General features: G+C 45.0%; 1 protein-coding gene across 1 annotated transcript in view; it reads right to left on the bottom strand.

Annotated features, from left to right (window-relative positions):
• Positions 1-11,948, bottom strand: part of LOC130133261 (leucine-rich repeat and transmembrane domain-containing protein 2-like) — a gene marked incomplete at its 5' end in the record, with an annotated part of 32,988 nt that extends 21,040 nt beyond the window's left edge. The window contains one exon of the mRNA XM_056301967.1: positions 11,782-11,948. Within this exon, the coding sequence (XP_056157942.1) occupies positions 11,782-11,948 (167 nt within the window). The remainder of the gene's footprint in view (positions 1-11,781) is intronic.
• Positions 11,949-13,174: the final 1,226 nt, after the last annotated feature.

Raw genomic sequence — 13,174 nt, 5'->3', positions numbered from 1 at the left:
GAGAGGCAGGTGTGTGAGAAAAAACCCGAGAAACAGAGAGGGAACGTGAGAATGGAGGAGAGGGTTAGAATGATAAGAAGGCAGAGAAAGTCATAAAAATTGAAGGGAGAGCGAGAGAGGGAGCAGGCATTTAAGAGAGATTAGAAACAGGGTGAGCCAGAGGGACGGCAGGAGACAGACAGAAAAATTGGACAGAGAGGCAAAGAGGTAAGTGGAAAAGTGAATAGATGAAAGAGAGAGATGGGGGAAAAGACTAATAGATGAGACGGGAAAGAGAAATCAGAGATTAATGGTGAAGAGAAATAGAGATAACACCCAGAGAGAGAGAGAGGGAGAGAGAGAGTTTAATTTTGCTGTGTGAACTTCAAACTGCATTTGTCTTTTTGCACCGCCCGTCAATCGTTCACTGCGCAGCAATATGGGCTTTACTGCAAACAGTCAGACCCCATTTTTCTCCTCCTTCATCTCTCTGTCTCTCTCTCCTACATTTGTCTTTCTGTACTCTGTGCGCCTCCCTTCCTTCCTTGACTCGTTTCTCCTCTCCTTTCCTCTCCCGCTCATCTCCTTTTTCCATCCTCTGCTCCATCTCCCCTCCTCCTTCTCCCTCGGTGCACCAAGCCTGTCGTCCAACATTTATGAGAGGTTTTTAGTTGCTCTAGTGGAGGGGGTAGTTGTTGTTTTGGCTTATTTTAGCTGCTCCAAATCATCTCTGCCGTTCCTTCCACTGCACAGCCAAGCCAGAAGGAAAATATTCAGGCACAAGGAGGACTTCTTTAAGGGCCTCTGTACGATACAGTAAATACCAGCTAAGCCTCAGCCCACATGTCATTCAGGATTAAACAAATACAGTATATACCTTAACTTTACCGAGGTGCACTCTGGGAAATCTGCGACGAGGGAAATGGCCAAGGTTACCAGCAACTTATCACAAAGTCAGACTACTACCCATACTTCACTACCTGAAATGGACAGTAGAAAAAAATTTCCCAGCTTTTTTGAGCTGAAAACACAGTGGTGTGGGTCTAGGATGGTTGAACTGATCTCCCTCATGATAAATTCAGCTAAAAGTGATGCCTCACACGGACGCTTTGAGCGAGGAATCAGCACTCTTCCTTACGTCCGAGGGAAAATGCGCATTACGGTCGGCTCTCTTCCAAATTGCTTGCGTAATATTGGGGCGTCAAAGACGCCAAGACCCATGTGGGCAACACATGTGGGGTCCAGCTTGTTAAGACCCCCTGAAAAATATGAGGCAAGTAGAAAGGTCTGTCAGTTTAACTCTGTGGGTAGACTTGTGAGAAACACTTCCACCCTCAGCCCAACCCACACCACCATCACTGTCCTCTTCATCCATACACCCCTTTTTTGGGGGGATTTCCCCCCCCTTTTCCCCCTAATTGTATCCGGCCAATTACCCCACTCTTCTGAGCCATCCCAGTCACTGCTCCACCCCTTCCGCCGATCTGGGGAGGGCTGCAGACTATCACATGCCTCCTCCAATACATGTGAAGTCGCCAGCTGCTTCTTCTCACCTGACAGTGAGGAGTTTCACCAGGGGGACGTAGCGCGTGGGAGGATCACGCTATTCCCCCCAGTTCCCCCTCCCCCCTGAACAGGCACCCTGACTGACCAGAGGAGGCGCTAGTGCAGCGACCAGGACACATACCCACATCCGGCTTCCCACCTGCAGACACGGCCAATTGTGTCTGTAGGGACGCCCAACCAAGGCAGAGGTACACGGGGATTCGAACCAGTGATCCCGGTGTTGGTAGGCAAGGGAATAGACTGCTATGCTACCCGGACACCCCCATCCACACCCCTTTTAACCCTTTTATGCCTGTGAGTAGTGGAAACAGGCTAAAAGTGAGTGTTTACGTACTCTTTGACAGACAGGTCATCTGACGGCACACTGTGTAATGATTATAACAGCTTGAAGTTTTCTAACTATCCCACTGAAGAACCATGTAAGAGCTGAGTCCCTCACAGCCTCACTGGACTCTGTGAAGGTCAAACGATGCAAATGCACAGTTTGCGATTGCATTTTGAGTATGTCATCAATAGATTTCATCATGATGCATTTTTTACTGACATTTTAACATTTTTATCCATTTGTTTATGGCTCGAAATAAGATTTTAAACCATTTCAACTTTCACACCACTTGATAACCTGTTGGGTTTGTAAGATGAATTCCAAACCGACGGAGGAATGGAAATACATCGGGATGGTCAGATGTCTTCTGCAACGGAAAAATGAGGGAGCAGTGGCAGACTTTCTCTCTCCTTTCCCACAGGAATGAAGTTTCTTTCTAAGCATGTGTGATTTTCTTTCGCATAAAAGCCTCTGTCCTCCAGCAGGTTGGCTTTCAGCCTAGCTAGCATGGCTAATAGCTTACATCACATCGTGTGTGTGTGTGTGTGCGCGCGCGTGTGTAATTGTGAGCGTGTGTGTGTGTGTAATTGTGAGCATGTGTGTGTGCGTGTGTGTGTGTTTGAAGTTGCCATGAGGCGCAAATGAGAGATTAGTAAGGATTAGTAACCTTTGAAATGGAAAAATGAACTGTTAGGCACACCATGCGCGTGTTTGTGGGTGTGTTTTCGTGTGTTTGTGCGTGCGTGTGTGTGCTTAAGTGTATTTCTCTGTATGTGCGTGTGAATTAGTTAGTGTGTTTATGCGTGTATGTGTATATCTGTGTGCATGTGTGCTGTAGCTTCTCCTTACCCCATCCAGGTCACATTACTGTCCTCATGCACACAAGCACGCTACAAATACACACACAGACACAGCGATACACACATGCACCCTTTCTCACTAACCATGCACACACATGCTCACATATTTGGACATACACAAACCAACTACACTCCTATATCGTATGACCCTGCTCATCACTTCGGTCCTGTTGATATTTGAAAGTGTCATCTTGGTAATGCTGCTCGACTTCTGCGGGGCCCCAAATGTCTGTAAGGTTATATGCAGGGGCCACTGGGTTGACACTGGAACCTGCAATGATGTCATTACCAAAGCCACTTGTGTTACTGAGCCTAGCAGCATGTTACCATAGGGCAAAATGTGCTACATGCAGTAAACTCTCATGCTGCTTTCCTGGGCTGATGATTAGCAGCTGTCCTCCATGCTAGCTATCGCCTGACCCACTTCAGTACAGCTATTGTGTACCGTCAGTCTCCACACTACGCACCAGTCTTTATTCTGCAGTATCCTGATGTGGTACGCTTCACCATCTGCTGTTAGTGTAACTCCCTTCACCTTCACAGGGCCACAGCCAGGGCCACATTTTAACTGAGGTCCAGAAGCATAAGTAGAGCAGGTTTGATTTATAGCTGTACATTTGTACTTTTTTTTAAACCTTTTTCTTCCCAGGAAAATTTGAGTTTCAGCCATGCATACTGCACGTGAAGCACAATGTAACCTATGATCAGCAAGCTGACTTTTAGGACAGATAGTTGAAAATGTTCTGCAAAAAAAAAAAAAGAGAGAGAAAAAAAAAAGAAAAAAGTTTATCTTAATTGTATTGTAAAATAAATCTGCAAATAAAATAAGCAACTACAACATAATCTGACTGCCCATGAAGCTTCATCGACACCATTATCACTGTTTTGGTCACACACACAACTTGAGGCAAGTGTTCTGATTCATTAGATTGTTAGCCTATTTGTAGACAAAGATGTAGCGCATTATGACTGAATAGTTCGGTAACATGTGAAAATTCAGCGACCAGGACACATACCCACATCCGGCTTCCCACCCGCAGACATGGCCAGTTGCATCTGTAGGGACACTTTACGTAACAGTGGATTCGAACCGGCTATCCCCATGTTGGTAGGCAACGGAATAGACCGCTATGCTATCTGGACGCCCCTGGTTGAAATAAGTCTTATTTAGCGGATCCATATGATCATAGGTCCTACAGAGACTTTGCTCAGATGTGTTGACTGTTTTGCCTAGGCAGTATCTAACATTAGCCTAATAGGTGTGTCGGCTGGGGGTTTATAACGATGTCAAAACTCGTTCATTCACAAAATAAAATCATGTTCATTCACACACATAATGCAAAACGTCAGCCTGAGATGGAAAAAATGACCGAGGTCCAGATGTTGGTGACCTCAAAGCTGGCTGCAGGGGTGCCTTATAGACAGTTTACATAGAGCTCTATGAGAAAGGGAAGAAATCGATTTGATCAATCAAAAATCTTCTGGAAAAAATAACGGCTCATCAGTTAGAAGCGCAGAGAGCGCTATAAGGAGCAAGTGTCATGGGGGGAAAAAAGCCATACCGTTTGTCACAATTGGTGATAAAAGTGGCTGTTCATTTTTTCCTGAACACACTGGCTAGCCTCGGTTTCTATGGCATCAGTGCTGGAGTGTGGTCTGTGCGGTACTCCCATGTCAGAGACTGTTTATGAGTCTGGCATCAGCCTCATCCCTACTGAAACCTGAGACTTGATTGAGTTAGCAGATGGAAAATAGCCAGTCAGTGTGTGTGTGTGTGTGTGTGCGTGTGCATGCATGTGTCTATATTTATATCCTCTCTTTATCTGTCTTTACATCGTCTCCTACCCCTCTCTTTCTCCCTCTGGGCAGATTACATGGCCTTGGCTTAGTGCTGCATGTAAACAAAGACAACAGCTCTAGAATATAATCATCAACTACAAGTTGGTTTGAACACACACACGCACACACGCATGCACACACATACGTACATGCACATCTACATTCAAAGACCCAGCAATGCCACCATATTATTTTAACATTAACATGGTGTGTTACCGTAGCAACCGGATACTGTAAGTGATACTAGGTCGCTAAAGAGAAAACCTGTAGAAAGGCACAAGGTTGAGGTTTGCATTGGATCCTATAATTTTAATGGCATAATCTGTTTCTCTTGCTTTTCTTCACACACACACACACACACACACACACACACACACACACACACACACACACACACACACACACACACACACACACACACACACACGACTGTGTATAATCACATACTTGGACAAGCCAGGCACATACACACAACCATGCCTGCACACACACAACCATGCCTGCACACACAGACTGGAACACACACAAACAAACCCAGCAGCAGTGTTTTGGTTTGGGGTTGTCTTGCTGCTGACCGTCAGAGCAGGAGTGGAAAAGTTACGGGCAGCAAAGGCTTTCCTGAACATCTTTAATATCATTCATCATAGGTGAGGCGCTGCGTCTCTTAGAGGATTGCTTCCACTGTCCCCGGTTCTCTTGCTCTATTTTGCCATGTCTATTTCTTTCTCTCTCTGTCTCTTCCTTTCTCTCACGTCCCCTCCTCCCCTTTTGTCCTCGCTTTCCCTCATTTCGACTCTCTGTCTGTCTCTCACACCGTCTCACTCTCTTTTGTTCAATTGTGCTATAATGAATTTTGTAGTGGTAAGATTAAAATTGTGTTTTGTGTGTGTGTGCATGTGTGTGTGTACACCTCCCACTCTCACACATGCACACACAATTTCTCATTCTGCCTATGGGAGTGTGTGACACACTTAAGTGATGACATCATTGTTGTGATAGTGGGCACTAGAGGGGGGGTTAGTGAAGGGGCTAAGGGAACAGGGAGACAAAGAGAAAGCAATGTGATGCTGAAAACAGGAGGGTAAGGAAAGAAATGCAAGGAAAAAGAATAAAAGACTGAAAGAGAGAAACAGACAAGAGACAGTTATAGATAGATGGGTACATACACAGATTGATACATGCATACATACATATATGCATGCATGTACACATAGATACATAGAAAGGGGGTCAGCATAGATGCAAAAACAGAGACAGACTGAGATAAAGAAGACTTATCCAGAAATAGGAACAGACGTAAAACCAATATTTTCTCAATTAACTTTACTCTGTGTCTTATATCCCAGCATTTGACCCAGAGAGCTTCCGGTTTAACCCCAGCCTCACCTTTCTAATGCACACACCCTCAATCTTCAACCTCATCAGGCCTCAGCCAAAGGTCTGAATACGTTCCCAGAGTTGTGGACAAATACAAACAACAACAAGTTTTGACGCTGGTCCCTTGCCGGTGTGATGAGAATAGAATAGATTCTGTCTCGGATCGGTGGCGGAGTTGAAATGTATGCACCCTCATCTTTCCAAAGATCAGGCGCATTGTCAGGAACGATTCAACATGCGGATGATTTGATTAGCAATGACGGAAAAGTCAGTTATTGGATTACAAAAAGAAGTCTGATCACGTCTCTGCATTTTTAATTCGTTCCGCATTGTAATGTATTTCACATCCCTGTGGAAGCAGCGTTCATTTCTGACAGTCTTGACAACAAGGGCTCTTACTTTGGATTGATGTGTAGACCAATGGAAGGATGGATAGACAGAAAGAGATAGATAGAGAGAGAGAGATGGAACGTTAACTCCAGTGAATAGTGAAACTATTTTTTGGGGGGGGATTTCCCCCCCTTTTTCTCCCCAATTGTATCCGGCCAATTACCCCACTCTTCTGAGCTGTCCCAGTCGCTGCTCCACCCCCTCTGCCAATCCGCAACGGGTGCAGACTACCACATGTCTCCTCCGATACATGTGGAGTCGCCAGCCACTTCTTTCCACCTGACAGTGAGGCATTTCACCAGGCGGATGTAGCGCATGGGAAGATCACACTATTCCCTCCAGTCCCCCCCCCCAAACAGGCGCCCTGACCGACCAGAGGAAGCGCTAGTGCAGCAACCAGGACACATACTCACATCCGGCTTCCCACCCGCAGACACGGCCAATTGTGTCCGTAGGGATGCCGAACCAAGCTGGAGGTAACGCGGGGATTCGAACCGGCGATCCCCTTGTTGGTAGGCAACGGAATAGAATGCTATGCTACCCGGACGCCCCGTGAAACCATTTCCACACTTGGTTCAGGTGCTGTAGTGTCATTGAGAGCAAGATATTCTCCACTGTATCTAGGAGGGCTGCTCTGACCTCTGACAGGTATCAGTATTCAATCATATTGATCAAGTGCTAATATCAATCACAGATAGGTAGACAGACAGATAGATACAGAAGAAAAGAGGGGTGTGTGTGAAACAGTCATTGATTGCATTCCTAATATTAGACATAGTTTTGGGGTGCCTGAGATATCTTATCTCTCTAATTGGAAACCTGCTCTAGCAGCTGTCAGGGTGCTCAGCAGGATGAATCAAACATGTCTGAAGTGGTTGAAATGTCAGAGGCTGACGAAAGCTGCCTCTGATCAGTTACTGAGTGCAGTTTTTCCAGTGCACCAGTACCATTTCATACCAATGACCGGGGCTATTTAAGCATATGGCAGAGAGGATCAGCACGGTGTGATTTTCTGTGGGAATACTCAGCAGGGGTGGATGGTCTTGTTTGTGTAGCGAGAGGATTGTGTAAACACGCCCACCTCGTTTGAAATAATGCCAAATATGTTTGGATGCTTTCACCACCATGCTACATGCCTAACAGTGCCGAGACCAAAACATGGAGGAATGATAATTGAAAAATACGCACTATTGTCCCCAGCTTACAAGTAAAGTCTGGCACACACACGCAGGGGAAAAACATAGCAGTTCCTAGCATGCAACATAAACAATGTTGACTTGCTGCCAATCAAAAAAAAACCATAGCCAAAAAAACAAAAACAAAACAAAAACAGTAGTTCCTAGCATGCAACATAAACAATGTTGGCTTGCTGCCAATAAAACACAGCAAAAAAAAAACAAAAAACAAACAACAACTACAAAAATATAGCAGTTCCTAGCATGCAACATAAACAATATTGACTTGCTGCCAATCCAAAAAAAAAAAACATAGCCAAAAAAACCTAACAAAACATAGCAGTTCCTAGCATGCAACATAAACAATATTGACTTGCTGCCAATCCAAAAAAACAAAACAAAAAACAACATAGCAGTTCCTAGCATGCCACATAAACAATACTGACTTGCTGCCAATCAAAAAAAAAAATCGCTGACACGTCATTTACATTTTCGCATTTTAGGCTTTTAGCTGAGGCCGTCATTGAGAGCCTCACAATGAGTGCAACAGAAGAACAGTCTCACCATAGCAAGCAATCAAGAATGAACTTGTCTGAGCCACAGCGCCTCGGCAGTAGATGTAATAAATGTTCCTCTGTATGGTATTGTTATGTATGGCAGACTAGCGCTCGGAAAGGGGCTGGTGAGAACACATATAGAAAGTTTTTTTTTTCTTTGAAGGCCAATTTTTAATGAAAAGGTCAGTATATGGAGCCTTCGCCAGAGAGTTGCCAGACACAACGCACATCAAGCCAGGCTGCGGTGAGCCCTTCCCCAGTGGGGAATTCTACCCACGCTAACAAGCAATCTCATGGAAAGTAAAGTGAAAAAAAATGTCCTTTGGAAAACTGACTGTCAAAACATGAAATGCCAAGGTAGTTGTGTGTGTGTGTGTGTGTGTGTGTGTGTGTGTGTGTGTGTGTGTGTGTGTGTGTGGTGGGTGAGGGTGTGTAACTTTTCACCTTAGCTTTTAAAATAACCTTTAATAGCTATGGATGGCATGCTTGAGTTTGCCAGATGCTCTGGATGGTTTGCCAGCAAGCTTCCCCTCCAAATTCCATTGGACCATGTCTGACATAACACTGTGTAATCGCATTACGGCTCCTTTCCAAACCTTCGGCTGCACAGCCTCTGTGTCACAGCAGTGTGGCTGCATTTCAAACTTCAGACCACAGCGGGGTTCACAATCACCACGACCCGTCCGTCAAATACTGGTAAATACACTTAGCGGCTATCTGGTTCATCTCGTCTATCAGCCGTGTGAATTGCTTTGTTAATTACATGAAGTAATTTGGAGCCCACTAGTGTATGTGACCAGTGGAAAAAAATTAATGAATAAAGAAATAATGAAATGATGGTTCGATACCAATCATAATGCTATAATCTAATCTCTCTCTCTCTCTCTCTCTCTCTCTCTCTCTCTCTCTCTCTCTCTCTCTCTCTCTCTGTCTCTCTCTCCCTCAATTTTCTTGCCAATCTATTTGAAGCTATGAGGTCGTATAATGCACTGGCTTTGATTGATGTGCAAACAAAAATACTCCGACATGCACACACACACACACACATACACACACACACACACACACACACACACACTGCACATTAAGTGACAACAGTATTATCTATGTGGCAATGTGTGCATGACCGTTTGTGTGCTAGTGTGAGAGTATAGTATGTGCACTTGCACAGATGCATTTTGTGTGTGTGTGGGTGTCTGTGTGCGTGTGTGTGTTTGTGTGTCACAGTCTGCTGGGATCCTGGAGGATCCATATGGTGCCTGTCGCTCTTTGTTTTCCTCTGTCCTCTCCTCCTTCATCCTCTCTCGCATTTTCTTCCTCTCTTTCGCACGCATGTTTTTTCATCCTCATCCACATTTTCTTCCCTTCATGTCTTTCTTTTTATCTCTCTATCTGTATTTTTTCTCTCTCTGCCTTTTCTTTTTTCAATCTCACCCTTTCTATATTTTTCCCCCACTAGCTCTACTTTTCTCCCACCTCACTATATTCAATCTGTTTGTCTCTCTGGCTCCTTCCCCTTCTGTTTCTCTGTGTGTCTTGTCTCCATGTTTCTGTCCTCATGTCCACACAGCCAGTCTCACTCAGAATGAGCTTTTTGGCAGCGCTGGAAGAAAAGCTCCTTTACTTTCAGTCTCTGTGTTTCTGTGTTGAGGCTGATAGTACTTTAGTTGTCTAATGTGTTAACCAGAAAGCCCCCAAACTTAGAGAGAGAGAGAAAAAGAGAGAGAGAGAGAGAGAGAGAGAGAGAGAGAGAGAGAGAGAGAGAGAGAGAGAGAGAGAGAGAGAGAGAGAGAGAGAGAGAGAGAGAGAGAGAGAGAGAGAGAGAGAGAGAGCTTTTAGTAGTTATAGTTGAATCCTTTGCTTTGCTGCTTTGGCAATGTTGTCTCAATTAAACAGCCATGGCAAAGGAGTGATTCAAATACGGAGAGGGGGAAAGAGAGATAGCTAAAAGGAAAAAGAGCAAGGGAGAGAACTTTTTCATGGTGGATTCTTATAATTAAAACACTTGAGCAATTTTCTTAATGCAACATCCATGCCAAAGCAGGCTGCATTAAATTGCACGGCGATGGAGAGAGTGAAAGAGTGAAGTGAGGACAGAAAGCATGAGCGGGGCATAAAAGAAGAGGGGGGGGTATGAAGGAGTCGGCTTAAAATGGAGTGAGAGAAACGAAGGAGAAGGAGCGATGGAGGGGGAGTGGGACTCAGGGAGTTAGAGCTGCTGTGGCTCAATTGCATGGGTGTTCTGTGGTTTTGACAAATGGTGTTGCCCTGTTATTTTGTGTCCCCGGTGTTAGGCGGTGAATGGTGGGGCGTTTCAGTCAGACACCTCTGGTACAACAACAAAAGGAACCATAACAAGAAGACAATGGCTTGTTTCTTCCTCAGCCATTCCAGCTTTCTTTCTCATATTTTGGTCTCTTTTTATACCAAGAATGAACTGTGTGTGTGTGTGTGTGTGTGTGTGTGTGTGTGTGTGTGTGTGTGTGTGTGTGTGTGTCGTGGGGTTTCAGGCTGTGTGTGTGTGTGTGTGTGTGTGTTTATGTCACCTTAGATGTATAACGCAAGACAGGATATACACACACAAGAGCAAACGTGAAAGAACAACAGAGAGTGAGCTTCAAACACAATAGACAAGAGGCAGTGAGAGCGAAAGAGAGAGCACTAATGATAGGGAGAGAGAGAGAAGAGAGAGAGTAACACAGAGAGAGAGAAACAGAGAGAGAGAGAGAGAGACATCTCATGTTTGCTTATTAGCTGAAGAAGTGTCTCGATTCCCTCCGAGAGCAGAAAGCCAGCCACTCCACTGTTTAATCCGCGACATGAACACACACGCGTGCACACGCACACATGCGCCGCTGTCGTATCTGTTGCTATGCCACCCGGCCTCTAATGGATTTCTGTTTTGACTGAATGTGTGTGTCGTGAGTGGAAGAAGGGTAAGCAAGACGGGGAATTAGATAAAGGGTGAGGCGATAGGAACAGGTACAGAGAAAGAGAGGGGGGAGGAAGGTTAAAGAGAAAGCGTGGACAGGGGGTAAATGAGGTAGAGAATGTGGTCGAGGGGGACACAGACACAGAGGGGAGAGGTGGGGGGGATGATAGGACAAAGAAAAGAGCACAGCAGAGAAGATGGGAGAGCAGAGGAGGAGAGGGAGGTGGAGAAAGGGAAATGTATTTCCTTAGACGAGCTTTGTGAATGTGTACAGCTACATGAGTGATTCACAAGAGCATTAGGCACATTAACACAGTACACTCTATGACCTTACCCTCTGTGTGTCTGCTGAATAGAATGCAATAGAATACAATAGAAGAGAATCACGGTGAATCGCTGCAAGGCTTTCAGTCATTGTAAATGCTGTGATTATGAAAGTCTTATAACTATTCCCTAGATCGATAGATAGATAGAGAGAGAGATTTGTGTCATCATTTAATAATTGTGCATTTTAAGAGGTGCCACATTTTTTCTCATCTTTTCCTCTACTATATTCTATTCTCCTATACTCTAATCTCACACTGCTTGTTTTTTCATGTATTTTTACTTCTCATTTCATTTCATTGTAGTTCTGTTATGGCAGATTAGCCTCTGCAGCTTGATTTTGGAGCTCCGCTCTCTCTTCTCAATTTCATATTATTTCTCTCCTCCTCTTCCTCATCTCCTCTCCTCTCCTCTCCTCTCCTGTCCTTTGAAGCTATCATCTCTGTTCCAAACTCACCTGGCTGATGGGTGGTAGGAGGGGGCAGGCCGAAGCCCCCAGGCGGGTGAGTGTGGGGTGGCATGACGCACCACTCTGCAGGGGCGGGGCTATAGGTTGTCAGGCCGCCATGGCTGCAGTCTCTACTGGGAAGGAGACGGAGAGGGGGAGAAGCTACACCAAAACACCTGTGGAGAGGTGGAGAAAAGAGTCCGTTTTACAAGCAGATAGTTATTCACACTTATTCAGAAGCCATTTCACACCAATTCACTGTATCGAAGTTTCACACAGGCGGACATACTGCCGGCGATGAGGACATGAAGACATCTAGGGGGATTGTTTGTGCTTGTGTGTTTATTGGCATGTGTGAGTGCATGTGGGTGTTTATATCAGTCGTATCCTCATGGTATTTCACATCGATGAATAATGGATGTGTCTTTGGAAATATACACAATCAGCCCGCCTTTTCCACAGACAGCCCCCTACTGCTACTGTCTGGGGGGAGAGACTGAGAGAGACACAACGAGAAATAGCGACAGACAGAGAGAGAGGTGGCATATGAGTGAGAGAATAGAAGAGATGTTGATGTCCGTTACTTGTGAGAGAAAGCTATTTGTTTTTGATATATTTTATATGAATATTTCTTATTGCCACTAAGTCACCTTGGAAAAGTCACCTTCAAAAGTGCTGATGAAACATTTATAGTCAATAAAGCATCTTTGAACTCAACTGAATGACAGACAGACAGACACGGAGAAGAGAGACAAGTGGAAAAGGAAGAGAGACGAGAGGAAAAGGCATGTAGGGAAGAGGCAATGAGGACAAAGGAGAGAGACCAACAGACAGGATGGCAGAGAGAAAGAGAGAGAGCAAGAGAGAAAGACCCTCTGGCAGTCTGGCACAGACACCAGCAGTGTGCATGTGTGTGCACATGCACAAGTATGCTTGCATGTGCATGTGTTTGGTTAAAACCTCTGTTATCCTCTATTGAATCAATAGGCTGCAGATTAAGTTGCATCTAACTCGTATTGGAGATGCAGGACTCACTAAAGTATCTCAGAGATCCTTTATTATGGATCACTGCACAAGATTATCTCCAGGGTTTCCAAAATCCTCGTGGCGTTCTAGAAACTGGTAGATGACCTGCAGCAGAAACATTCTCTCCTCACCCAGCAATTGCCGTCAAGATGCCCTCCAATAAGGCGTTTAACTTCCAACTGCTCAAAGGAGTGACTTTGTGTAATAGTGTGAGATAGAAGAGAGGGCATATCTTAAAAAAAAAAAGAAAAAAAGAACTTGCTCATCAGACTGCATACATTAAGGCAAATCCATCCATCCATTATCTGAACCGCTTATCCTGCTCTCAGGGCCGTGGGGATGCTGGAGCCTATTCCAGCAGTCACTGGGCGGCAGG

The sequence above is a fragment of the Lampris incognitus genome, unplaced genomic scaffold, assembly GCF_029633865.1.
Source record: "Lampris incognitus isolate fLamInc1 unplaced genomic scaffold, fLamInc1.hap2 scaffold_258, whole genome shotgun sequence".
NCBI classification, from domain to species: domain Eukaryota; kingdom Metazoa; phylum Chordata; class Actinopteri; order Lampriformes; family Lampridae; genus Lampris; species Lampris incognitus.
This window is presented reverse-complemented; position numbering and strand designations above follow the sequence as displayed.